This window comes from Hippopotamus amphibius, chromosome 7 (genome assembly GCF_030028045.1).
Source record: "Hippopotamus amphibius kiboko isolate mHipAmp2 chromosome 7, mHipAmp2.hap2, whole genome shotgun sequence".
Classification (NCBI taxonomy): Eukaryota; Metazoa; Chordata; class Mammalia; order Artiodactyla; family Hippopotamidae; genus Hippopotamus; species Hippopotamus amphibius.
The window spans coordinates 25,065,346-25,090,555 of record NC_080192.1 but is presented as its reverse complement, the minus strand read 5'-3'; the positions used below and the strand labels follow the sequence as shown (position 1 = coordinate 25,090,555).

General features: G+C 41.9%; 1 protein-coding gene across 1 annotated transcript in view; it reads right to left on the bottom strand.

Annotated features, from left to right (window-relative positions):
• CCDC38 (coiled-coil domain containing 38) overlaps positions 1 to 24,123 on the bottom strand; it is a 40,284-nt gene extending 16,161 nt beyond the window's left edge. The window contains exons 1-10 of the mRNA XM_057743346.1: positions 24,060 to 24,123; positions 23,300 to 23,353; positions 20,578 to 20,678; positions 19,805 to 19,970; positions 18,307 to 18,371; positions 15,972 to 16,135; positions 15,780 to 15,860; positions 4,889 to 5,046; positions 3,963 to 3,968; positions 955 to 1,093 (exon numbers count right to left, since the gene is read on the bottom strand). Of these exons, the coding sequence (XP_057599329.1) occupies positions 955 to 1,093; positions 3,963 to 3,968; positions 4,889 to 5,046; positions 15,780 to 15,860; positions 15,972 to 16,135; positions 18,307 to 18,371; positions 19,805 to 19,970; positions 20,578 to 20,678; positions 23,300 to 23,353; positions 24,060 to 24,123 (998 nt within the window). The remainder of the gene's footprint in view (positions 1 to 954; positions 1,094 to 3,962; positions 3,969 to 4,888; positions 5,047 to 15,779; positions 15,861 to 15,971; positions 16,136 to 18,306; positions 18,372 to 19,804; positions 19,971 to 20,577; positions 20,679 to 23,299; positions 23,354 to 24,059) is intronic.
• Positions 24,124 to 25,210: the final 1,087 nt, after the last annotated feature.

Genomic DNA, 25,210 nt, shown 5'->3' with positions numbered 1-25,210 from the left:
AGTACCTGATACATTGTATGCCTCCAATATATATGTGGTGAGTAGGGGAAGGAAAGAAAATGGATGAAGAACCAATGGATTCTACCACCAGCATAAGTTACTGTCTTAAGCTTTTAAGCTGATACTGGAATATAGATTACTAAAAAGTCTTGTTAAGGGATGTTATTTAAACTGAGTGACTTCTATATTCAGGATAGTAAAGAGAAGCAAACATTGACCCCACCACCTACTTTCTCTAACCACCCCCCCCCCCAGATTCCCTAAGAGGCAAAGTAACATGTCTTAGATAATTTGGGTCCAAACTGGCCTCACAATCTGAAGGAATTCACTTTCTCAATCCACTGGCAAGTGCACTTATACCAGGGTTGTTTCTGGGCAGGCAAATCACAAATTGCACTTTACCTGCATCCCTAAACACCTCCAATGGTTGACAGCAGGATAAAGGAGAAAAGGAGTCACCCGAAGTCAGCTTGCCGGGGTAGGGACAGGAGGGTGGGGGGGAGTCACTTGAATAACTACCAGATAGGGCCGCCTGAGGCTGAAGGCATTCTTGGAGTTGATTACAGGTGTGGTAGAGCTTCCTCAGTTTTCCCAGTTACTTCCCTGAGTCACTGGCCAATGGCAGTCACCTGGTTGCCACTGACCTGGTTTGCAGGGCCCTGGGAACGGGTCCATCAATACCAGAAGGCAGGCCTGAACCAGAGGAACGAGGAGGTCCAGCTAGGAAGGACCTCAGCAGATGTGCTAGTCAGCCAGGGACAACTCGTGCCACATCCTCTGCCCCTGACTTCTCTGCCAGTTCTGAACCCTCACCCACCTCTCTGAGTTTTGTAATAATGTTGAGAGAGAGGGAAACAGAACTCCTAGCTCCCCGGGATTAAGGGTGATGTGGACACTACTCTCTGTTTTGCAGGTTAGCTGATAGGTCCCAGACCTCCACTTTGAGATGGGCACCTTCTCTGGCTTTGCTTTTGTGAGTGAAGCACCAAAACTCCAGTGTTACCTTGGCTACCCCTTCCCAGAGAGGAGTCTTCGGAAAATGATGTCCTCCTGGACTCCTCCATGTTTCCCTCTCTTCTCCTTGCACTTAATGCTAGAATGGAAAATAAGCAAGGTGTGTGGGGTGGGGGGAACACTTCTGAGAACGAGAGCTTTGTTTCAGGGTGAAGGTCGAGTTATTGTGAAAACTTACGGGGACAGAAATAGAAGATGCAGACGTGGTAACCAGAAAATATATTATGCAGTCGGCCAGGGCTGGCCTCTGGAGCAGGCAGGGTGGGTGAGAACTGACCTGGAGGGCCTGAGGATCTCTCTCTCTCCCATATTAGTCTGTCAGACCTCTAAAATCTCAGTGTTACCCATTCACTCCTCTGGACCGAGACTCGCTGCTTTCTGAGAATCCTCAATTTAGATGGCAAGTCTGGGAGCGCTGCATCTTAAGCTGTCAAATGCAAATACTTCCAAGTTTTCCTTTCCAGGTGTTTTCCCTCTTGTCAAACATCACATATTGAGTTTAACCCAGTGTCATCACTGTGCTTGATACTTTACACACGTAATCTGATTTAATCACACTCAGCACAGTGACAGACACAAGGGAACTGAGCAGGGCAGCCACCCATGGTGTGCTGATGAATGCTTAACAAATGGCTCTCTGGGAAAAAGATTCTCCTGATTTGTAATTTGCCAGTTTCAGAGGTGTGAATGCTCTCACCCCCAAGGCTCAGGATCAGCTCTCAGCTGAAGACCCTGCAGATTGTCAGAACCCTCTGTATGTGGCTCTCTCCCCTCCAGCGCTCTGCTCTGGGAGATCCAGCCACCAAGGTCTCCCTACCACCCCCCTCCCCCCCCCCCCCCCCCCGGCTCTATTTTTTCAATCCACAGGACTGCTGAGCACGCCCTCCCCATGCTGTGTCCTGGAAACGCTCTCCAGGCAGTACACTGAGGCCAGAACAGGGCTCTTCTCATTTGTTTCCCCTCCCTCGGGGATTACGTGCTTTGCTCCTTGATGTCCGCTGTCTTAAAACTGTTGTTCCATGTATTTTTCAGGCAAGAGGGTAAGTCTGGTCCTTGTTACCCCAGTGTTGCTGGACGTATAAGTCTTCTTTGATTTGTGACCCTAGGTTCATCACTTACGAAATTCTTACATATAAAAAGATCTATTCCTGGTTCACTGAGCTGACTTCCTAATGCCAGTACCATACTGTTTTAATTTCTGAGACTCTGTGATAATATGTTATATAACATCTTAAAGGATAAGTAACAACCCACCTCCCATTACCTGCTTTTGAACTTTTATTGAGATACAATTGACATACAATAAACTGCATATATTTAAAGTGTACAATTTGATATTTTTTTCTTATTAGTAATGTATGTATGATAATCCCAATCTCCCAATTCATCCCACCCCAACCCCCCCCCACCCCCCATTTCCCCACTTGGTGTCCGTTTGTTTTCTTTACATCTGTGTCTCTATTTCTGCCTTGCAAACCGGTTGATTTGTACCATTTTTCTATATTCTGCATATATGGGTTAATATATGATGTTTGTTTTTCTCTTTCTGACTTACTTCACTCTGTATGACAGTCTCTAGGTCCATCCATGGCTCTACAAATGTCCCAATTTCATTCCTTTTTACAGCTGAGTAATATTCCATTGTATATATGTACCACATCTTCTTTATCCATTCATCTGCTGATGGACATTTAGGTTGCTTCCATGTCCTGGCTATTGTAAATAGTGCTGCAGTGAACATGGGGTGCATGTGTCTTTTTGAATTATGGTGTTCTCTGGGTATATGCCCAGTAGTGGGATTGCTGGGTCATATGGTAACTCTGTTTTTAGTTTTTCAAGGAACCTCCATACTGTTCTCCATAGTGGCTGTATCAATGTACATTCCCATCAACAGTGCAAGAGCGTTCCCTTTTCTCCACACCCTCTCCAGCATTTCCTGTTTGTAGATTTTCTGATGATGCCCATTCTAACCGGTGTGAGGTGATACCTCATTGTAGTTTTGATTTGCATTTCTCTAATAATGAGTGATGTTGAGCAGCTTTTCATGTGCCTCTTGGCCATCCATATGTTTTCTTTGGAGAAATGTCTATTTAGGTTTTCTGCCCATTTTTTGATTGGGTTGTTTGTTTTTTTGATATTGAGCTGCATGAACTGGTTGTATATTTTGGAGATTAATCCTTTGTTGATTCATTTGCAAATATTTTCTCCCATTCTGAGGGTTGTCTTTTCATCTTGCTTATAGTTTCCTTTGCTGTGCAAAAGCTTTTAAGTTTCATTAGGTCCCACATATTTATTTTTGTTTTTATTTCCATTATTCTAGGAGGTGGGTCAAAAAAAGATCTTGCTGTGATTTATGTCAAAGAGTGTTCTTCCTATATTTTCCTCCAGGAGTTTTATAGTGTCTGGCCTTACATTTGGTCTTTAATCCATTCTGAGTTTATTTTTGTGTATGGTGTTAGGGAGTGTTCTAATTTCATTGTTTTACATGTAGCTGTCCAGTTTTCCCAGAACCACTTATTGAAGAGGCTGCCTTTTCTCCATTGTATATCCTTGCCTCCTTTGTCATAGATTAGTTGACCATAGTTTATCTCTGGGCTTTCTATCCTGTTCCATTGATCTCTGTTTCTGTTTTTGTGCCAGTGCCATATTGTCTTGATTACTGTAGCCTTGTAGTATAGTCTGAAGTCAGGGAGTCTGATTCCTCTTGCTCCATTTTTTTCCCTCAGGATTGCTTTGGCCATTTGGGGTCTTTTGTGTCTCCATACAAATTTTAGGATTTTTTGTTCTAGTTCTGTGAAAAATGCCGTTGGTAATTTGATAGGGATTGCATTGAATCTGTAGATTGCTTTGGGTAGTATAGTCCTATTACCTTCTAATTTCAAAAATATTTGTTTACCTTTCTAGATGAACCTCAGAATCATTATGCAAAGGTCTCCCTAACCCAACACCCAACTCTGTGACTAATTTTTGGAAACATTTTTATTATAATTCCATAAAGCTTATAATTAATTTCAGAAAAATTGACAGCTTTACAAAATCAACCTTCCTATCTAAAAACATGACATATTGGACTTCCTAGATGGCACAGTGGTTAAGAATCCACCTGCCAATGCAGGGGACGTGGGTTCAATCCCTGGTCCAGGAAGATCCCACATGCCATGGAGCAACAAAGCCCGTGCACTGCAACTACTAAGCCTGCACACTAGAGCCTGTGAGCCACAACTATTGAGCCCACGTGCTGCAACTACTGAAGCCTGCACACCTAATGCTCTGCAACAAGAGAAGCCCCCACAATGAGGAGCCTGAGCACCACAATGAAGAGTAGCCCCTGCTCACCACAACTAGAGAAAGCCCACATGCAGCAATGAAGACCCAATGCAGCCAAAAATACATACATACGTAAATAATAAAATAAATAAATAAAAACATGACATATGTCTCATTTGTCAAATCACCTGGTCACACAATTAAGGTTATTGTGTTCTTGGATTTAATTTACTTGTATATTTTCTAATTAATAAAGTTGATCCACTTAGCTTAGTATATTAGGCTCATAAAGTATAATTGACTTTGTGTCCGCTTACTCCACAGAATGCTTTAATAAGTCAAATTGTTTTTCAGGGTTTTTTTATTGGGGGAGAGGTTTGTAGGTATACTATCATACTATCTACAAATATTTTCTGTTTCTCCATGTATGTATTTTTATTGCTTCATACCTGAAATTAACCTGAGCTTCCAAATTAATAATTTATAACATCAGAGATAGTGGGATTGTTCAGGTTCTGCTTAAAATAAAAATTCTGACTATTTAATAAAAAGAAACATTGAGGCAGAATACTTTAGAGTTAGTTGAATTTAAGAATAGGGGACTTACTTGTTATTACACTTGGAAGCACGACATTCACATTTTCTTTGCTCTTTGACATCCTTTTCATTGCTTGCTGGATTTGCCATTGTTTTGGAGATAATTTCAGCAGAAAAAATCCGTATTTCATGTACTCTCTAAGAAGGAATTCTGTTTTTGCTATTTCACTACTCAAAAGAAATAAAGACATGATTAGATATACCTGTGTGAAAGCATGCTCTCTTTTTAAAAAAGGTTTTACAAAACTCATTCTCTTGATCATGTATTTGAGTAATAATTTGCTTAACAAATATTGCTTATGGCCCTAAAAATATGGACTTCAATAAGATATGAGACAAGAGTCAAGAAACCTGTAGGAATGTTATGTGAAAAAAACATGCCCGAGGACACACACACACAGAATAGACTGATGATCGTGTTACTGGACGAGGGCTCACTGCCCAACATGCATAGACGCCAATACTGTGGCACTGGCTTTTGAGAAAAGAAAGAGCTTTATTGAGAGGTCCACTGGCAAGAAGACAGGAGGCAGGGCTCTCAACCCTGTCTCCTTGCCGGTCGACCTCTCAATAAAGCCCTTTCTTTTCTCAAAAGCCAGTGCCATAGTATTGGCGTCTATGCGCATTGGCAGCGAGCCCTTGCCTGGAACAATTTTGGTGACCACAAAGGGACGTAGGTCTTGTGAGTGCCTGCCAGAGACACTGTGGCCCCTAGTGGCGTGAGTGCCTCCCCATCAATCCAGAGTATCTTCCTAGACTGAATTCATCTAGAGGGTCACCTGTCTGGTGCCTGCTTCCCCAGCCTGCCACTCCAAGGCTCCTTGGTTCTATTTTCACTTTTGAGAAAAGAAGCGACTCCCAGATCAAATGTCTTTTGGGTGAATAAGCTCATTAAAATGCATCTGTGCCTGTCTTAAATAACCTTGTTGGCATTATAGGTTAGAACCCCACCCTGGGGAGATTTTTGTTAGGTTAGAGTCTCAAGGCTAAGATCATGGGTTAGAGTCCCACCCTAAGGGAGACAATATAAAAGGTTCTAGCCACTGAGGTACTCAAAGGATGGGGTTAGAGTCCCAAACCCTGGGTTAGAGTCCCAGGCCTTAGGTTTCATTGTTTGTCTATGTCTGACTGTTTTGTTAGGATTGGCTGATAGGGGTTGGCTCTCGGATGACTATAGCAAAACTTTATTAAACCAGATACGAGTGAGGGCCTTCTGACTCAGGAGACAAAAGACATTGCTCCCTGACTAGAAACATTGCCTTATGGAGGTGTGGGTTTTTTTCTCATTTGTGCCTAATGTGATTGCCTGAAGGTATTGATACAGGTGTGTATTCTTAATGGAACCAGCCCTGATTACTTTGTTGGGTGAGAGAGTAAAGGAGAAATGAGGGAGTGTGAAGCAGGAAATCCTCCCATCCCAGAGGAACGTACCCTATTCTTGGATTAAAGGAATTCTATATAATTGGACATATTTTGGTTTTCCCTCACTGAGAATTTTAACCCTCTTTTATATGAGCCAAACTAGCAGGGAGTTAGCACTGAACTACTTTAGTTAGTTAGTTAGTTGGTTAGTTTTGGCTGTGTTGGGTCTGCGTTGCTGAGCATGGTCTTTCTCTCGTTGTGGTGAGTGGGGGCTACACTTCACTGCAGTGCACGGGCTTCTCATTGCAGTGGCTTCTCTTGTTGCAGAACACAGGCTCTAGGCATACAGGCTTCAGTAGTTGTGGCACATGGGCTCAGTAGTTGTGGCTCATGGGCTTAGTTGCTCTGTGGCATCTTCCTGGACCAGGGCTCAAACCCGGGTCCCCTGCATTGGCAGGCGAATTCTTAACCACTGTGCCACCAGGGAAGTCTCCAGCATTGAACTGCTTTTAAGTCTCCCTATATATGAAAGGAAAGTTGGCTTGGAGGAACAAACTTTGGTGGTGGTGCTAAAGGCCATGGGCTACACAGAGGCCTTGAGCTGAATGCATTGCACATAGAAATAGCCCAGACATCTAGCTTAGCTTGTCTGTGATCTCTGCTGGGGAGGTAAAATGTTTTGGTCATCTACCAGGAAGATTAAACACCAACACGCTCAGAAAGGAAGTGAGGGCTTGGGTATTTCAGCCTGTATCTTCCTGAATTCCTCTCTTAAATTCAGCTCTGAGTCTAAGACAGCCTCCTCACTTCACTTTCTTCAAGGTGGTACAATCACCTCTTTCACCCCCCTCTACATCAGGTAAGTTTTCCAAGTTGGCGAGTGAGACAGAGCCTGTACTTTCACAGGCCCCTCTGCAATAGGCAAGCCTGCCCTAAGCACACGGGGTAAGACTATTAGGTGCCTCTGGCCAAACTGACTACAGTCTTGGAACTGCTGGTAGCACACGTGCCTTTCTGGCCACAGTTCTTTGCAATCTTCTCTAATGGAAAGCTTTTCCATGTTCCCTCAGAGAATCCTCACTTCCAAGCTGGCCATCTTTGACTCCTCGATGCCTTCTCTGGGGAATTCTTAGAGCCAAGTTGTGAATAGTCATGACCACATTTGCTTGCTTCTTCCCAGAAACCAAACTAGGACATGGAATTGGTTCCTAAATTGTACAGTTCTTGCTTTCTCTCTCACACCTTTGAGGCTCTCTGATTTCCTTCTGCTGTTTTGCGGGGGCAGTGAGAGAAGGCCATTTTCTAAAGGTTTGCAATCCGTAGACTGTCCTTAGCTCTTGGATCTGAAACCTGGGGTGTTGACTAAACCTTTGACATAGGAGTTGCTTGTTTGCACAGACTCTAAACGTCCTTTTTTCAGTGAGACTGGCTGACCCCTCAGAACCAGCACTAAGGTGGAGTCGTTGAGGGGGCAAGCCTCGAGTGAACCCAGGTGCTTCCTACAAAGGAATTAAGTGTGCTCTTAGCCCCAGATTGGCAAACCCTGGTGCTTTCCTTCATCTCCCATGAATTCAAGGGTTTTCCAGGTGCAGCCAGCGTTGCAACATCCCACAGACCTCGAGTCTCTGATAAGACTGACGTCAGGCCCAATCCATGGAGGCTGGGAAGAGGCGGCAGGTGTTTGCTAACGGCAGGTGTTCCAGGCTCTTTCCTGTTTTGCCGGCCAAGAAGTAAAGTACTTTGAGCACAACGATGGAGGCAACCCACTCAGCCAACAACAGAGCTCCGACTTCACTAAGGGCTTTTTTGTTTTCCTCCAGAGGTTGGACTCCCACGTGGAGAAATCCTGGCTGTCCTACCATCAGCTCTGCCTTACACTGTGATTAGCAACTTTCCTTGGATCAAGGGAAAGCAGGTACAAGTCATTTGACTGGTTTTTCTAACTTACTTTGCACTTTTTTCAGCAGCTAAAACCAAATTGGGTCTTTATACCAGGTTAAGAATTTGCTGAAGAGATATAAAATGATGGTTTAGAGGCAAGACCCTCAGAAAAAGCCTGTCTTGCCTGAAGTTGGAGCCTAAAGATGATCTTGACTTTGACTCCTCGTTGGGCGCCTCGTGTGGCTCCCCTGCCGCGCGAAGGGGGATTCCCACCAAGGCTTCTACCAACAATCCTCCTAGAGCCACAACCAGCCCTACCCTCGTTCCCTCCTTACCAGACAGTCAAAAGGGATCAGACACTCCTCCCCGTACACACCGGGGTATTCAATTCAGTCCACAGGGCCCTCTGCCTCAGACAGGGCAATATCCCTTAAGACGAGTTCCTGCAGATCTAGATGACCAAGGTCAACCCAGGGGATTAGTATCTGTGCACGCCCCCCTTTTCTACCTCTGATCTATATAACTGGAGAAAAACATATTTAAAGCCCAGCTTTCTGTACATGCCTGGCTGTTCCCTTGTTGGGACGAGATCTACTAACAAAATTAAATGACTTTCTCACCAGACATTAAAGTACTCCCAGGTCAAGCCTGTGCCCTCCAAGCTGCACCATTGCAACTGGGAGATAAGTCCATGAGGACATTCTACAAAAGGTAAGAGCAGATGTTCGGGCTGAAGCGCGGCCAGGGAGAGTCAAGACGCCTGACGCAATAGTCGTATAATTCCATCCAGGGCCCGAGGCGCCAAATTTAAAGCAATACCCTTTAAAGAGGCAGTCAAAGAAAGGTATAAACCCTTTGATAACCACCTTTCTTAAATGCCAATTAATCAGACCTCGTCACCCCCATGTAAAACTCCAATCCTGCTGGTACAAAAACCCGGGCCCGGAGATTATCGTTTTGTATGGGATTTGAAAGCCATTAACCAAACTGTCGTAGAGAAGATACATCCCGTGGTGCCAAATCCTTATACTTTGCTTCTAGTAAAACTAAGAAAGCTTCAGAACAAGATGCAACCCTTACCTTAAGCGTTCTGGCAGACGGGGACAAAGTCTCCAGGGGAAAAGCACAAATTTCTCAAACAACTGTAAAATATCTAGGATTCGAGTTAGCCAAAGTAAAAGAAACTTACTTCTGGATTGAAGGGAAGCATTAGCTAGGGTGGCTGTAACCACGACCAGAAGGCAATTTCGAGGATTCCTAGGAATGCCTGGGTCTTGTCATATTTGGATTCCTCGCTTTGGACTCATGGCCAAACTCCTATATGAGGCTCTTAAAGGAAATGACAGTGAGCCTTTAAGAGCACTGTGGAGAATGCCATAAAGCCTCTCATACTATACAAATGAGTGAAGAAGTCTATTCTGGCAGTCCTGACCTAACTGATCAGCCTTTGGAAAAGCCAGATACGGCTGTGTTTACAAACAGGAGGGGCTTCATGGACTGGGGACTCCAGAAGGCGGGGTACACAGTAGTAACTCATCAGGAAGTCTTAGAAGCAGAAGCCCTCCCTCCAGGTTCATCTGCCCAGAAGGCAGAGCTCACAGCCCTCATAAGAGCCCTGTACCTCAGAGCTGAGAAAAAAGCAACCATTTATACTAATTCCAAGTATACTTTCTCCATCATACATGCACATGGGGCCACACGGAAAGAGAGACATCTACTAACATCAGGAAGGGAAGACATTAAACACGCAGAGGAGAGACTGGCTTTATTAGACTCTGTTATAACACTGGAAGAAGTAGCCATATAGTACATTGCCCAGGCCACATGATGGTAATACAACTAAAGGCAATATTTTGGCTGATCAGGCTACAAAATGGGCAGCCAGAACCCCAAACCCAGATTCTAAGGCCCCAGCATTCATTCCACCTACCCCTGTTTAAGCCTCAGAATTTAGAAATGGATTTAGAGAGAGTAGAGGAAGAGGGATCTCATACTGACTTTCAAGACTTCCATGGTGATCAGTACCAAACAACCAAACAAGGCGTGGATTTATAATGAACCAGGACTAGTGCTTATATGATGGAAAGAATTGCTACTCATCTATATCAAGGAGCTCATCGTGAGAGGGAGGCAACATACTGGCTACAAAAGTTTATGATTGGTCCACAAATGCAAAGCAGCATCTAAAAGGTAATCAAGATTGTGTGATCTGTGCCAGAAACAGTTCTGAAACAAGCCACCCCCAGTAATAAAAGGGCTGCAAACCCGAGGGACAGAAGTAGGAAATGACTGGCAAATAGACTTTAATATATGCTGGTATTTGTGGACATCTTCAGAGGATGGGTCGAAGCTTTTCCACGTTGGACAGAGAAAGCTTCCAAGGTAACAGAGGCCTTACTAAAAAAAATTGTCCCTTGTTTGGGGTTGCCTCATTCAATACAAAGTGACAGCGGAGGAGCTTTCACAGCCAAGGTAACTCAAGCGGTGTCTGGGGCCCTTGGAATACAATGGAAGTTACATACTTCATGGAGATCTCAGTCTACAGGAAAGACTGAAGAGATGAATTGTACCCTTAAAGACAATTGCTGAAATAGGTCAAGAAATTCACTTGGTGTTAAAGGTTGTTGTTAAAATTGTTTTGGTTGGTTACAAAAACAAACTTTGCCATTGTTAATTTACTGTTTGTTTCACGTGTCATTGATTTACTCTCATAGTTATTTTCCTTCTACATTCTTTGGATGTAATTTGCTTGTTCTTTTCTAGCTTTGTAAAGTGAACACTTAGATAACTGATTTTTGGCCTTTACTTCTTTCTATTATAAGAATTTAAAGCTATATATTTCTCAAGCATATTTTTAGTTGCCTTCTACAAATATTGATATGTAATGTGTTTCATGATTTGTTTAAAATATTTTCTAACTTCACCTATGCTATCTTTTTTACCCATGTGTTATTAAAAAGTGAGTTGTTTATAAAAAAAAAAAAAAAAAAGAAATTCACTTGGGACAAGGTCTTATACTGGTTTCCCTGATTAGAGTAGGGGTAACCCCTAGAAGCAAGTTCCAATTGAGCCCTTATGCAATGTTACATGGGAGACACTTCCTTAAGACTAAGTATTATTGTAGTCCTGAAAATGATTGTATTGTAAAAGAATTAGATACCACAGAATGTGTAGTCTCTAGGTGTTACTTTATCAGCTATACATAAATATGTTTCTAGTCCATAAATGTTTCCCACGGACGTTCCCCTGCACTGCATAATCTCAGGGGATCTGCCTCAAAACTTGGAAAAATCAGCACCCTGAGAATGAGCTGCAACCTAAGTGGAAAGGACAATTCCCAAACAGGGCACACTCTCCAGAGGACACAGGAGGACGCCACCGTCCTAGCACAAGAGGGAAACCCACCCGATTTCCCAGCCCCTCATTACTGGTGAACCCTCAACTGACTTTAAGTTACTTTTCAAAGAGAAACAGGAGAGCTAAAACTCCACCTGGCCAGGAAGAGAGGATGAAGACATCTTCAACCCAAGATCCCAGGTCAGGCCTCTATAAACCCAAATTCCATCATTAAAAATGTTAAAAATAACATGTTTTCATGCATTTCCAAAGAAATAAGGTCCATTTTTGGATTGTTAAAACTAGGAGTCATAGTTCTGTGTATCTTAGAGTTAATCCTTTTATTCATCAAATTTTATACTTGTTTGCATTTTATTTTAAAAGGCCCCCCCAATTCTCATGATGACTGCCCAAGACTTAAGTGTTCAAGATGGGTCTCATACATAGTTACAGTTAAGTGCAAGACAATTTCATTCCTCTAGTAAAATCCAAGCCCTTTAACTAGCAGGGAGCAGCTAGGGCGGTCTTGCCCTCTTTCCCTCAAGATTGAAGAATGTACAAAGAAAAAGGAAATTGAAATAGCATGTAAAACATTGACCAACTTAAACTGGTTTTGCCTCAAATAGGGTGTTGATTAATCAAACTCTGAGTTATTTTAAACTCAGCACTGCACATGTGCAAGACAGGAACCCATGTTTCCAGGCTGACCCCAGAACAAAGAATCTTCAGTCTACAGAATTTAGAAATGTTGCCACGGGAGCCTTTGCAAAGAGAGAAGTCCTTAAATAAGGAAAATCTGGCTTGCAGCAGCCCAAGTAGCTTATATGGACTAGCCAATCAGCTTATTCCCCGAACCCCTTAAATGTCATCTCAAACCCTGAATCAGGGAGACAGATTTGAGCCCTGCCTCCTGTCTTCTTGTCGGTTGACCTCTCAATACAGATCTTTCATTTCTCAAAAGCCTGTGCCAGAGTATTGGGTGCTTTGTGCACTGGGCAGTGAGCCCCTTGTTGGTAATGATAGTTTTACTCTCCTTATTTCTGAGAGAAATAGTGTATTAAATTTCAGACATAGCGAGAAATTAGAAGATACCAAAGATGGTGCTTATGTAAGGAGAAGAAGGGAAACTAACACTCAGTGAGCATCTAGGTACCAGGTAATATGCAGGACACATTCCAGATACGATTTCATCCTCAATGCAGTACTTTTAAATGCATACTTTTTTTCCTATCTTTTGGAAAAACAAATAAATGACTTGCAAAGTCACCTGTCTGGTAAATGAGCAAAGCCAGCATGCAAACCTGGGTCTCTTTGACTCAAATGCCCACACTCTCACCGATAATACCCGGTGACTTGGACAGAACGCCTTCCCCCAGCCTCGCATTGCTTTCCCATAAAATCATGTTACAAAATGGACCCAGAAGGAATGTTGAAAATAACAGTGGAGGTGCTTGTGAAGGTGAGCTCTACTCTAATCCTTCAGAGCCTGCCTTATTCATAACCTCGGCAATATAGTATTACTCGTCTATCAATATCTTCAGCCTCAGTACTTCTTTTGCTCCAGAGCCTCCCTTAAGCCCTGTTGGGAGTGATATTCAAGAGTCAGTAAATGGAGGGCTCAAGTATCACCCGTCGAAAGGTGCTGGAAACCCCTTATTCTACCACCACAGTGTTTTTAGATTGAAGGCCTCTCAGATGTGCTACAAATAGGGTTAAAACGGCTAGTACTGCACAGCTTCCAAGCAAAAGCTTCAGAACAAGCTCCCTTACTCTTTGTAAACAGATGTCCAGCCCTCCCTGCAGCAGAGCACCTCTGTGGGTCATCCCAAGCCCAAAAAGAGAAGAGGAAATACAGAGCAGGTGCTTGCATCCCTTGCTCTGTTACCAGCCTGTTTTTCATGACCTTTTGCACATGTTTAGGGTGATGAGACACTTAAACAACAAGCAAGTTCTCTATGGCCAGGCTGTCCGGAGGGTTTAACTGGGTGGCGATTGTGTATAATTACTGTACTTTATGCAAACATAGAGGCTGGTACTCTAGTTCTACAAAATCTTCTAATTACATCATGGAGGGAAGGAAGGAAGGGAATTCTTCGCCTTGGAGCACCTTCCACCTTAGGCTCCTGACAAAAGAGGCTGCTGAAGCCAGACTGTGTTTGAAACACACATTTTGTTAGTAGCAGTAGGTTTCCAAGAAACTGTCATCCAGTTCATTTGCTGTGTTTTAGACAAGCTATTGTCTTCCTCCCAAAATAGTCTAAGAGAGAAACATCAAGTCCTCAAAAAGAAAAAACAAGTTTTAGCATGACTCAATACCAAGACTGTCTCCTGGATCATGAAGTTACTGTATAAGTATGTGGCAGAAGGAAGCTTCTTAAGATATTTAAAATTAAAGCAAGTGACATCCACTTGACCATAGAAGAAAATATCCAGGTTTAAAAAAAAAATTAGCAGGTATTAGAATAATTTTATCCTGACTCCTGCTCCTGTATTTTTGTCATTATAAATCCAGATTTTTTTTACTCTTGTAAAAAATTTTATTTTACTATAGTTAATTTACAATGTGTTAATTTCTATTGTGCAGCAGTGATTCAGTTATACACACAGATACATTCTTTTCATATTCTTTTCCATTATGGTTTATCTCAGCATATTGAACAGTTCTCTGTGCTATACAGTAGGACCTTGTTGTCTACCCATTCTATATATATTAGTTTGCATTTACTAATCCCAAACTCCCAATCCATCCCTTCCCCACTGCCTCTCCCCCTTGGCAACCACCAGTCTATTCTCTATGTCTGTGAGTCTGTTTCTGTTTTGTAGATAAGTTCATTTGTGCTGTATTTTAGATTCCACATATAAGTGATATATGGTATTTGTTTTTCTCTTTCTGACTTACTTCACTTAGTATCTTACTATGATAATCTCTAGGTCCATCCATGTTGCTGCAAATGGCATTGTCTTTTTTTTTTTTTTAATGGCTGAGTGGCATTCCATTCTATATATGTGCCACATCTTCTTTATTCATTCATCTGTTGATGGACATTTAGGTTGTTTCCGTGTCTTGGCTATTGTAAATAGTGCTGCAATGAATACTGGGGTGCTTGTATCTTTTCAAATTATAGTTTTCTCTGGATTTATGCCCAGGAGTGGGATTACTGGATCACACAGTAGTTTTATTTTTAGTTTTTTGAGGAAACTCCATACTGTTTTCCATAGTGGCTACACCAATTTACATTCCTATCAACTGCGTAGGAGGGTTCCTTTTTCTCCTCACCCTCTCCAGCATTTATTTGTAGACTTTTTAATGATGGTCATTCTGACTGTCATGAGGTAGTACCTCTTTGTAGTTTTGATTTGCATTTCTCTAATAATTAGCAAAGTTGAGCATCTTTTCATGTGCCTGTTGACCATCTGTATGTCTTTTTTTGTTTGTTTTCTTTTGTTTCTGGGGGATTTTTTAGGCCTTGCCATGCAGCATGAGGGATTTTAGTTTCCTGACCAGGGATCAAAACTGTGCCCCCTGCATTGGGAGCGTGGAGTCCTAACCACTGGACTGCCAGCGAAGTCCCCATTTGTGTCTTCTTTGGAGAAATATCTTTTTAGGTCTTCTGCCCATTTTTCGATTGGGTTGCTTGTTTTTTTGTTATTGACTTGTGTGAACTGTTTGCATATTTTGGAAATTAAGCCCTTGTCGGTTGCATCATTTGCAAATATTTTCTCCCAGTCTGTAGGTTGTCTTTTCATTTTGTCTACTGCATCCTTTGCTGTACAAAAGCTTGTAAGTTTGATTAGGTCCCATTTGTTTATTTTTGCTTTTATTTCTATTGCCTTGGGAGATTGACCTAAGAAAACATTGATATGTAAATCCTGGTTTTTAATATCAACCAAGTTAGTTTTAATCAAGTGTAAGTATAAATATAAAAAATACTGCCAATTATAATTGTAAGATGATTGAAAGTATAAAAGCATCCCGATTTCAGAGATGTTAAAATGGGGGAAGAACAGTGCCTTAGAATGAAGAAAAAAGGATACATAGAAAATAATTTATTTTTCTACCCCTAATATTGGTTTACTTCTTTTCAACTAATTTCTTGGTTTTTGTAATGATAAGTTAGAAAAACATTTCAGCCAGAGGTCACTGTGTCCTGGTACCCAGGTAGAGACAATCCTTGATCGACAGATAACTTATTTTTAAAATGTGATCATACTTATGCAATCGTCAGCTGATCAGGGTTAGTCCCACTTAGGCCTTGCCAGGCACAAGTAGGTTTCAGTGGGGCAGGGATACTTGATGAGGAGAAGACGGTGCCCGGCCTCACCTTTTCACCGACTGTATCTCCATACTCGCCTTCTTGAGCTCCGCTGTCATTTGGAGTTTGTTTATAGTTTCTTGCGCTGCACTGAAAAGAAACAGATTTGTTAGTTTGCTTTGTATTGGGCCATGTTCTGAGAAACTAAAAAGAAGAAAGAGGGAGGGAAAAAGGCAATCTGGCCAGAGTGAAAAAACGAACATTTTAAGAGCATCTACAGATCTCTGGTCGTTTTCTCGAAGGAACTCTTCAAAGGCCATTGCGTCTTCTTCGAGCTTTTTTTCTGCTTTCATGAGTTGCCTTTCCTTCATTGTTGTGTGTTTTTCAAACTTTTGAATTGTGTTTCTTTTGGTTGACAGAGCATACTAGGAATATTGAAAACAGAGATGCATCAGGGACATGACCCCACGTTTCTAGCACATTTCAATGATCTCACAACAAAGGGAAAGATAACTTCCCTGGTTGGTGATCTTTTGTATTGGAAATAATAGTGTGCCCAATCTCGGGGCTATGGCCTTCATTTCATGTAGGGCTTTTGTTTTGGGGGATAGTTAGAAGGGCAACTAATGCCTCTCTTTCACTTTTATATTATAAAGACGCTCAATATTGTTCCAAAATGGTGCCACAAATCAAAATATCTATGTGTCTGCTCAGGCTCTATCCTAAAAAAAAGGGAGGGGGTGTTCCATATTCCTCCAAAGAGCAGGTCTGCTTAGTACTATCGGTCCCTCCAATACTTTCTGGGCCTTGGGAAACTGGGCTGTCTGTAGCCACAAAGGCTTTCCTATGGGAAGCACCATGGGAGACTCAGGTTCCAGCGATTCCTCCAAGCCAGCCCAAGGTTGGGGGGTGGGGTTGCTTAACCAGCCTCAAAGCACCCTGTTTAGATCCCCAAATACAACTGTGATAGCTAGCTTCTACTTTTTTTTTTTTTAGTACACAATATAAGAATCCACTTCGGTTTTTAATGCCATGCATGAAAAATAAAGTATAAACAAAGCCACATATATTATAATATAAATGGATTAGAATATGGAAATGAGATAACTTTAAAGAAACAACAACCAAAAGTGAGATACTCCAAGTTTACAACCCCAAAATATTTCATTTATTACTTTGTCAAGCAATTACTGAGTGCCTACTGTGTGCCAGGTCTGTGTTAGGTGGTACTGATAGAGCAGTGAACACAATAAACAGAATTGCTTTTAGGAGGTATTCATTCTAGTGCGGGGTGTCGATTAAAGGGGAATAAGTGGTCCGGTGGGCAAGGGCGGGGGGTTAACACCAGGTATAGCCCAGGAAAGCCTCCCTGATATGGTGAAAATTAAACAGAGACTGAAAGGAAGTAGGGAGCAAATCATGCAGGTATCTGAGGGGGAAATGTGCCTCCCAGAAGGAAAAGCCTCCTGTGCAAAGGTCCTGAGGCAAGAGCATGATTGGTGTGTCCCAGGAACAGCAAGGAGGCCAGTGTGGCTGGAGCAGAGGGAGCAAAGCAGAGACGGGTAGGAATGAGGTCAGACAGCGAGTGAGCTGGGGACCAGAAAGGTCACCAGAGGTCTTCAGCTGAGGGGGGGCAGGGTGGAGAACAAACTGACTACAGGGAGCAAACGTGGGAGCAGGAGACCAGTGTTCAGAAGTTATAATAATAATTCACACAAGAGCTACTGGCGCCGTGGGCTACAGTCGCAGCCGAGGAGGTCACGAGAAGTGTGATTATAGATCTATTTGGAAAAAAATATATTCCAAAGGATATTTGGATGTGGGCTGTAAGAAGGAGGAGTTGAGGATAACACCAATATTTTTGGCATAAGCAACTGGAAGAACAGAATTGCTGTTTACAGAGACAGGGAGCACTGCCTGAGATTCAGATATGCAGGTGCAGGGAAGGGTATAGCAGCGGCAGCTTTGGAAATGTGAAGTTTGAGATGCCTATGAGGCGTCTAAGTAGAGATGTTCAGAACTACGGTTACAGCTGTTAAGTCTGGAGTTGCGTTTGTGAGTTTGGACTTTAGGAAAGAAGATCAGGCTGGAGAAGTAAACTTGGAAGCTGTTAATAGGGCAGTGGAATTTAAAGCCTCCAGCCTGGAGGAGGGCAGACAGAGCTCAGGGTGAGGTGTGAGCCCTGGGGCATTCCAGCATTTGGAGATCAGGGCGAAGGGGAACAAGAAAACTGTGAAGGAGTGAGCTGCCAGTGCTGTGGAAGAACCAAGACATAGTGAGTCCTGGAAACCAGCTGAAGAAAGAGTTTCAAGGGAGGGTGATCACCTGGGCCAATAGCTGCTGGAAGTGAGTAGAAGGAAGACTGTGAAATGACCATTTGAATTTGGCAATAGAAGTAGTGTTGGGGAAATGATGCAAACAAAAGCCCCAATTGAAGTGGGGTTTAGAAGACACTAGATCTTTAGGGTAGGAAGGGGAGTGTATCTGGGGCATGTAAAATGCCCATGGAAAAATAAAATGTCCACGTGAAAATTTGGCAGGTACATGCAGGAAGTGTTCTATTCAGCTCATGGGAGAAAGAAATTATTTTAACTACCTCGAGCATAAACCTCTCTCTCTGGTCATTAATAAATTCATGGATAGTCCTTTTTGTGTCTGCACCTTTAAAGAAAAGTGAAATAGATGTAGGTTTAGTTCACTATCCCTCAAAGATGTATAAGATAAAAGTTATATAATAAATTATTGCATATAATATGTATCAGACTTAAAAAAAAAAACCTTCAGATAAACTTTTTTCCTAACCACTGAAAAATTCCCTAATGTTAACTACCACTTATTTTATGTCCATATTCCAGGAACTTTACTAGACTCTTTAAATACATAATTTAATTCTATTAATAACCCTGGTAAGGTTCTTGTCACTATCCCCATCCCTCATGTGAGATCCTGAAGCTCAGAGATGTCAAGATGCTTGTCCAAGACCACACAGCTAACAAGTAGCAGAAAGGTATAGTCACTATCTGCGTGTTGCCCAGCATTTGCCTTTTTCATCCAATTACAGTGCAGACTATGCACCTCCAAGAGCCTCTAAATAAGTTAACACGGCTTCTTTCTGTATTAATTATTGAATTCAAAGTCCTTTCCTACGTGATTTTCTTGTTCTCCAAAGATTTTTTTTCCCCCACAGTTTGGGAAAGTACATGGATTTTGGGAGCCACAGAAATTTTTTTTAGTTACCAGAGCAAATTCTGGGCACTCCATGTGTATTCACCCTTCCTTCTCTCCTTTTAATTTTCAATTTAAAAATCTGGAGAAGACACATTTGGGGGAAGATTTTACGACTCCATCATCCTAGCATTAGCCACATTAACCTCATTAGCTTCAAACTGCTATTAATCTCATTTATAGACACTTCTTGATCTGATAGGTAAGAGACGACTATGACATTCTGATGACCAGATTGCCCTCATTCATAGAGCAGTAATGAATAGCTTGTAGTATTTTAACAGGTTGCCTTCAGAGAACATTGTTTGTTTTTTGTTTTTTCAACAACAGGCAAACTTGTTTAATTCTGTGAGCTTCCTATTCTAGACATATGAGTTTTATGGCCTGGACAGTCAAGGCTCTTCTTTAGAAAGTATCTGTATTTCTACATCTAGAACTGAGCGTAAAAGGCCAAAGCTAACACCTCTAATACTGTATCATTTTGGTAGTGACTTTCTTCCTTGGAGCCATAAAAATGAGTAACAGTCTGTATATATATACATATACATACATATACACATTTTGGCCATAGCTCATGGCATGCCAAACTTCCCCGACCAGGGATGGAACCTGCGCCCCCTGCAGTGGAAGCGTGGAGTCTTAACCACGGAACCGCCAGGGAAGCCCAACAGTCTGTTTCTTGGAAAAATTATGTTTTCTTATTTAAAATAGATTTTTCTCCCAACTCTCAATCCCCGTTTACAAAGACTCCCTACCATATTATGAGACGGCAAACTTTGTTTTTCTCACCTCCAGAAAATCCCCCAAACCTGATATTAACAGTAAATATTCAAAACAGTATTCTTAACCAAACAGTAATTTAGACTTACCTTCTGTTAATCTGAGAATAAGAGTGGGATCTAGCCCCAATTTTTCAGCTGAGGTACCACCTGTGTCAGCAAAGATTGCTATTTGGCCCAGATGTGAACGATTCTTCATTCGGGACGAAAAAGTAGACTTTTGGTAGATTTTCATGTTGCGGTTCATAAACTTTTCCTGCCCAATCAAAAAAGTTTAACAGAATTTCTAATATTCCAAAATAAGATTGTCTTAAAATAGTGATGGTGTATATAAATATCATCTGCAACAAGCCCTCTTCTCATCACTAATTCGTTAAACAGGAAACTTCAAGTTCTTTTGACTGAAGGATTGTGCCTAGTTTTCAATTCCTTCTTATCTGAAGCTGAGCACAAAGATAGGAATGTTCAACCTTGACTAAACTTGAACTTCCCAAACAAGAGGCTGGAAACTGTTCTGGTTTTATTCTCACAATCTCATCTTGCTTAAAAGGCAGGTCGCTTGGACATTCCACTGATTTGAAAGGATTAGTTTTGTGAGCTCTGAAATGTAGGCATCAGAATCGATGACGTAGGGTGTACTGTACTTGTCATACCAATTGTTGTGCTGTACCTGTCTTACCCCAGTAGGTGGGGACCACTAGGTCCCCACCACAGAGGGACGCTGTTACACCGTTTCTCAGCACACCGGGTGGCATACACTCTGACATCTGACCCCATTTCTTAACCCAGCGAAGTTCATAAAAGCGATGGAGAAAAGGGCGAGTCCATCATTCATTGAGATTGTCATTTTAATAAAACCTTACCTTTTTCTTTGCTGCCATTTCATTTTCTTTGAAAAGAAAGAGATCTCTGAAAAAGATCTTATATGGTCTGTCCTTTTTGACCGTCTCATCTTTTACTTTCTCTGTTAAAAAAAATAAAAAAAGATAAAGGAAAACTTCTGGCATTCCTCCTGTTGACCAGAACAGCAGGGCTCCCACCAGCCCGGGGGGAAATTGATTAAGATGCATGGGTATCTGAGGAGGAGGATGCAGGCAGCCTTGCCTCCCCACAAAGCTGGGAGGTAGGGCCTGGATCTTGGGGGCAGGAGCCACAGCTCCTCTGTTTCCCAGGGGTAAAGAAAGGACCCACTGCCCTAAACAGTACAGGGTGTCTGAACATATAACACCCAAGACTGCTGAGGTGAGACTGGCAGCAGTTTACTAGTCATATACGCTCACACCACAGGGTAGGAGGAGGCCACAGGCCATAGAGGGCCACCTCACACATGCACGTGGGAGCAGGGGAACTAGAAGGAGCTGCAGGAGGCAAGGTTTGTAGTCACAAGAGGGTGGGGTACGCTCTGGTTCCCACAAGAGGATGCAAGTGACTTGTTTAAATAATTTGACTAGCTGGCAGGGAAGTGAAACCCATTAGGCTGAAGAGCAGTGGAGCATAGCTGGTCCAGCTGATAGGGGAACTAGCGGTGTGGGGGGGGAACCTTTCCCACTCAGTGGGGGTTGTATCTGGCAAGGGCAGAAGGACTTACAGTTAGGCCTTTGGAGCCCTCTGAGGCTCAAAGGTGTCAAGGCAGCACATGAAAGTTTAGGCCTTCTAAGAAATGAGCAGAGACAGCTGAAGGTGGGTCCAGGCAGCTGGGCTTGGAGATGCAGTGTGGAAGAGTGCAGGCAACAGGCTTGGTGAGGGAAGATAAGGTACGGGGCGTACAGTACTGCCAAGATCCTAGCTTTTGTGGGTTCTGGTGGGTTCAGAGGGTCATGTAATGTTATTAATACATAATTTTGTTAATTGAAAAAGAGGGTCATGAGCTCAGGAAACTGGTCCCAAATATCGCAGTGCTCATGCTGTTTGTTGCTCTGTAAGTGATACAGTCCTTTCACTCTGACCCAAGTGTTTTGCATCCCCTGGCAGCATCCAGGCAACTGTGGCAAGCTAACTTATTAGTTTGTAAGTAGGGGGACATCTAAGATCCCTCACAGTTCTTGACAAAGTAATACAAAACTTTTAATAAAGAAGGGATCATCCAATACATACTATTCTATTATTCTGCATCTTGGTTTTTTCAGTTGGCAATATATTTAGGAGTTCTTTTTATATCAGCACATGTGTATTAACCTCATCAAAAAAAACAAAAAGCTACCTAGTATCCCATTCCTTGGATGTATTATACTTTTTATTTTATTATTTTTTTTGGGGGGGGGTTCACCAAGTTCAATCATCTGTTTTTATACACATATCCCCATATTCCCTCCCTTCCTTGACTCCCCCCCTCTCGAGTCCCCCCCACCCTCCCTGCCCCAGTCCTCTAAGGCATCTTCCATCCTCGAGTTGGATTCCCTTTGTTATGGATGTATTATACTTTATATAACCAATCCCATACCAATGGACATTATATTCTATGCCAGTCTTTTGCTCTTATAAACAATGCTGCAGTGAATATTCTTATAAGCGTATCTTTAATCACTTGTTCAAACATATTTGTAGAAGAAATTTCCAACATGGCCCTATTTAAATGCTTTTTAAAATTTGATAGTGGAGCAGAGGCTGCTAATAGTTCTCTGATACCCATTCTCCATTATTCTAAGAAAGAGAGCCCTTAACTCTAGCTTGACACACGGACACCCAGAGTGGAGACTACATGTCTCAACCTCCCTTGGAGCTAGATATAGCCATATGACTAAGTTCTGGCCAAGGGGATGTCAGGGGAAGTCGTGAGTGCAGCTTCTAGGAAGTGTCTGAAAAAGGAGGGGTGTGCACCTCCCTCCCCTGTTCTCCTTCTTGCTGGCGGGGATATGGGTGTGATCGTTGGTGCAGAAGCAGCCATCTTGGATCAGCACTACGGGCCAGCAACAAGCTAGAAGAAGCCTGGGTCCCTGCTGTGAGCCTGCACAGGAGCCCTGGAATGCTTACGTCCAGAGTTTGCTACCTAAGCGAGAAATAAATTTCTGCTGTGCTTAAGCCCCTGTTGTTTTATATTTTCTGTCCGTTTCAGCTAAACCTTTTAATTCTAAACATAGATGGGGCCACATTTCCTTCAAAGAGATTGCTTATAGAGTGCCTGTTCCCCATAACACACTCTTGGCGTTGTGCAATTTTTAAATCTTTGTCAGATCTATAAGTGAAAAAAGTGATTCTTGTACACAGATCAATATGAATTCCTTGTATATTTGTAAAGAAGCGGGAAAATAGAGAAAGAGTGGTAAAGTAAAGAAGACATTTTGATAAAGGGTAGTTTCTCAAGCCCTTTATTAGGATGGATAATTGAGTTAATTGTTTTATGTCATGAAAGACTCGAGCACTCTAGCTAACTCTGACAACTTACTGCCCCTCTGATTTGAAGATTTGTTTTTTCAGGAATAAAAAGTAGGAGAGAACCTCTAAGCGGGGAGTTTATAAACTCTTTACATAGAGAGACCAAGTCTGATCTTACTGTGCCGTGTTCTCCTTTCCTTACTGCCCAGCCCACTACGGAGACTAACTGTACTAGTCACAAAGCAAGAACCCAGCCATTGACTTTTTCTTTACCTTCAGGAGTCAGTGATAGCGGCAAAAAATGGGATGACATTTTGTCTCCTGGCCCTGTCCAGAAAAAAGGAAATATATTAAAAAGAAAAATCTGTAAACATTGCATAAAGGCACTAAATTCAACAGCCAGTGACTCCCGAATCAGCTTTATTGCTTTTAAAAGCAGTGCACACACAAACTCTTTGACCAGCAATTCCAATTCTAGGAGCTTATCCCCCAAAAATAATCAAATAAGTGGGCAAAAAAGTATGTACAATAATGTTTGTTGACATGTTATTTCATACAGAGGGAGTTGATTACAGAATGCTGGTGTACCCATAAAATGGCCCCTTCAAATGATGCTCTGGTGACTCTTTACCTCTGTCCACGATAGAAGTGAAAAGCAAAACATTTCAAAAGAGTAGGGATAGTGTGGATAAAAAAAAAAACACGTAAAATCAAAGAAGTATTTGGAGAGTTGTTCATGAACATCAGTAGCGGATATCTCTGGTTTGGAGCAATCTCTCCTTTCACTTGTAATCAGGTTTGGGATTTGGGTTAGGTGAATGAAGTACTTACTTTAAGAAAGCTACCTTACCTCAAGCAAAATTTAAGGAAGTGCCCCCAAACTCAGTTATAGAGATAAATAACATGTTAATGCAATTTTTAAAAATCAAAATTAATGCAGGAAAAAAAATCCATGAGAAACAAAATATCAACATTTTAAACACAGACAGGATCTGCGTCTGTACTAGTATGATGCTAAGAGCGAGTGCCTTACTTGCCACAACTTCGTCCCGGCCCACTGATCTTGTCTTTATTTCAAATTCTGATATTTTGTTCATCATGGATTTTTTGACATTAAGTATAATTTCTTAAAATAGTGAATTAAAATGTTTCTTATTTTGATTGCTGAGTTTTTGCCTCCCCTTTAAATGTTGCACCGAAGGCAAGTACCTCCCTTGCCTCACCCTAACCCTTGTCCAGATTTTTATATATACTTTTTGTATCATTCAAGTTTCTCGATGAGCTTGTGTAATTTTTACAATAGAAAAAGATAATGATGTTTTCATGTGAGGGAAAGAGGATATTCAGGAGTTTATACAAAAGGGTATGCTCACAATGGGAACAATGAGAGAAAACCTCCTATCTCAGGCTGCCCATCTAAATATTGATATAAGCCTCCCTCATCTCAAAGAGCCACATTTAAGACCCAGGTGTTCCAGCAGCACTGAGGCAGGTGATTAGGAACACAGACTTTGGAGTGGACACACCTGACTTTGGATCTTGGTTTGGTACTCACAGATGTGTAAGCAAGTTCATTTGACATTCAGAAAATATTTGTACCTACTATGTGGCAAGCACGGTATGAGTGCTGGAGAGAGGGCTTTCTTTTTGTTTTTTTTTTAAAGAACAACAATAAAAAAATCCGACAAAATCTACTGTTTTCATGGAGCCTACATTTTAATCACTTAGCATCTCTGAACCTCAGTTTCCTTTCATAGGATGGGAATAAAAGTTCCACCTCTTAAAGCTTTCATGAGGATTCAATGAGGTTGTACATATACTAGCCAAGCAGGGTGCCTAGAATACAGGATGAACTAAGTGGGAGCTATCAGGTGTTAATAATTACTAATTAGCATGTGATTTTACTTCTAGTGACTAAACACAAAGATGAGCAGGAAAAAAAGAGACTATGTTAAAGTGTATAAAAGATAAAATATTAATAAAAACCTACAACATTGATATTGTACTTTTTCAGATTATTGAAGTTTTTTCACAGGCATTAGGTTCATTCTGACAGGTAGGAAAGAAAGGTTGGTGAGTAATTGCTGACAACCTGTTGGGCTGATGTATTTGGAATTTGAATGGCTGATACTAAAGATCTGTAGGAGATTTTCTTAAATTTTCACTCAGCACTCATCCCCACCC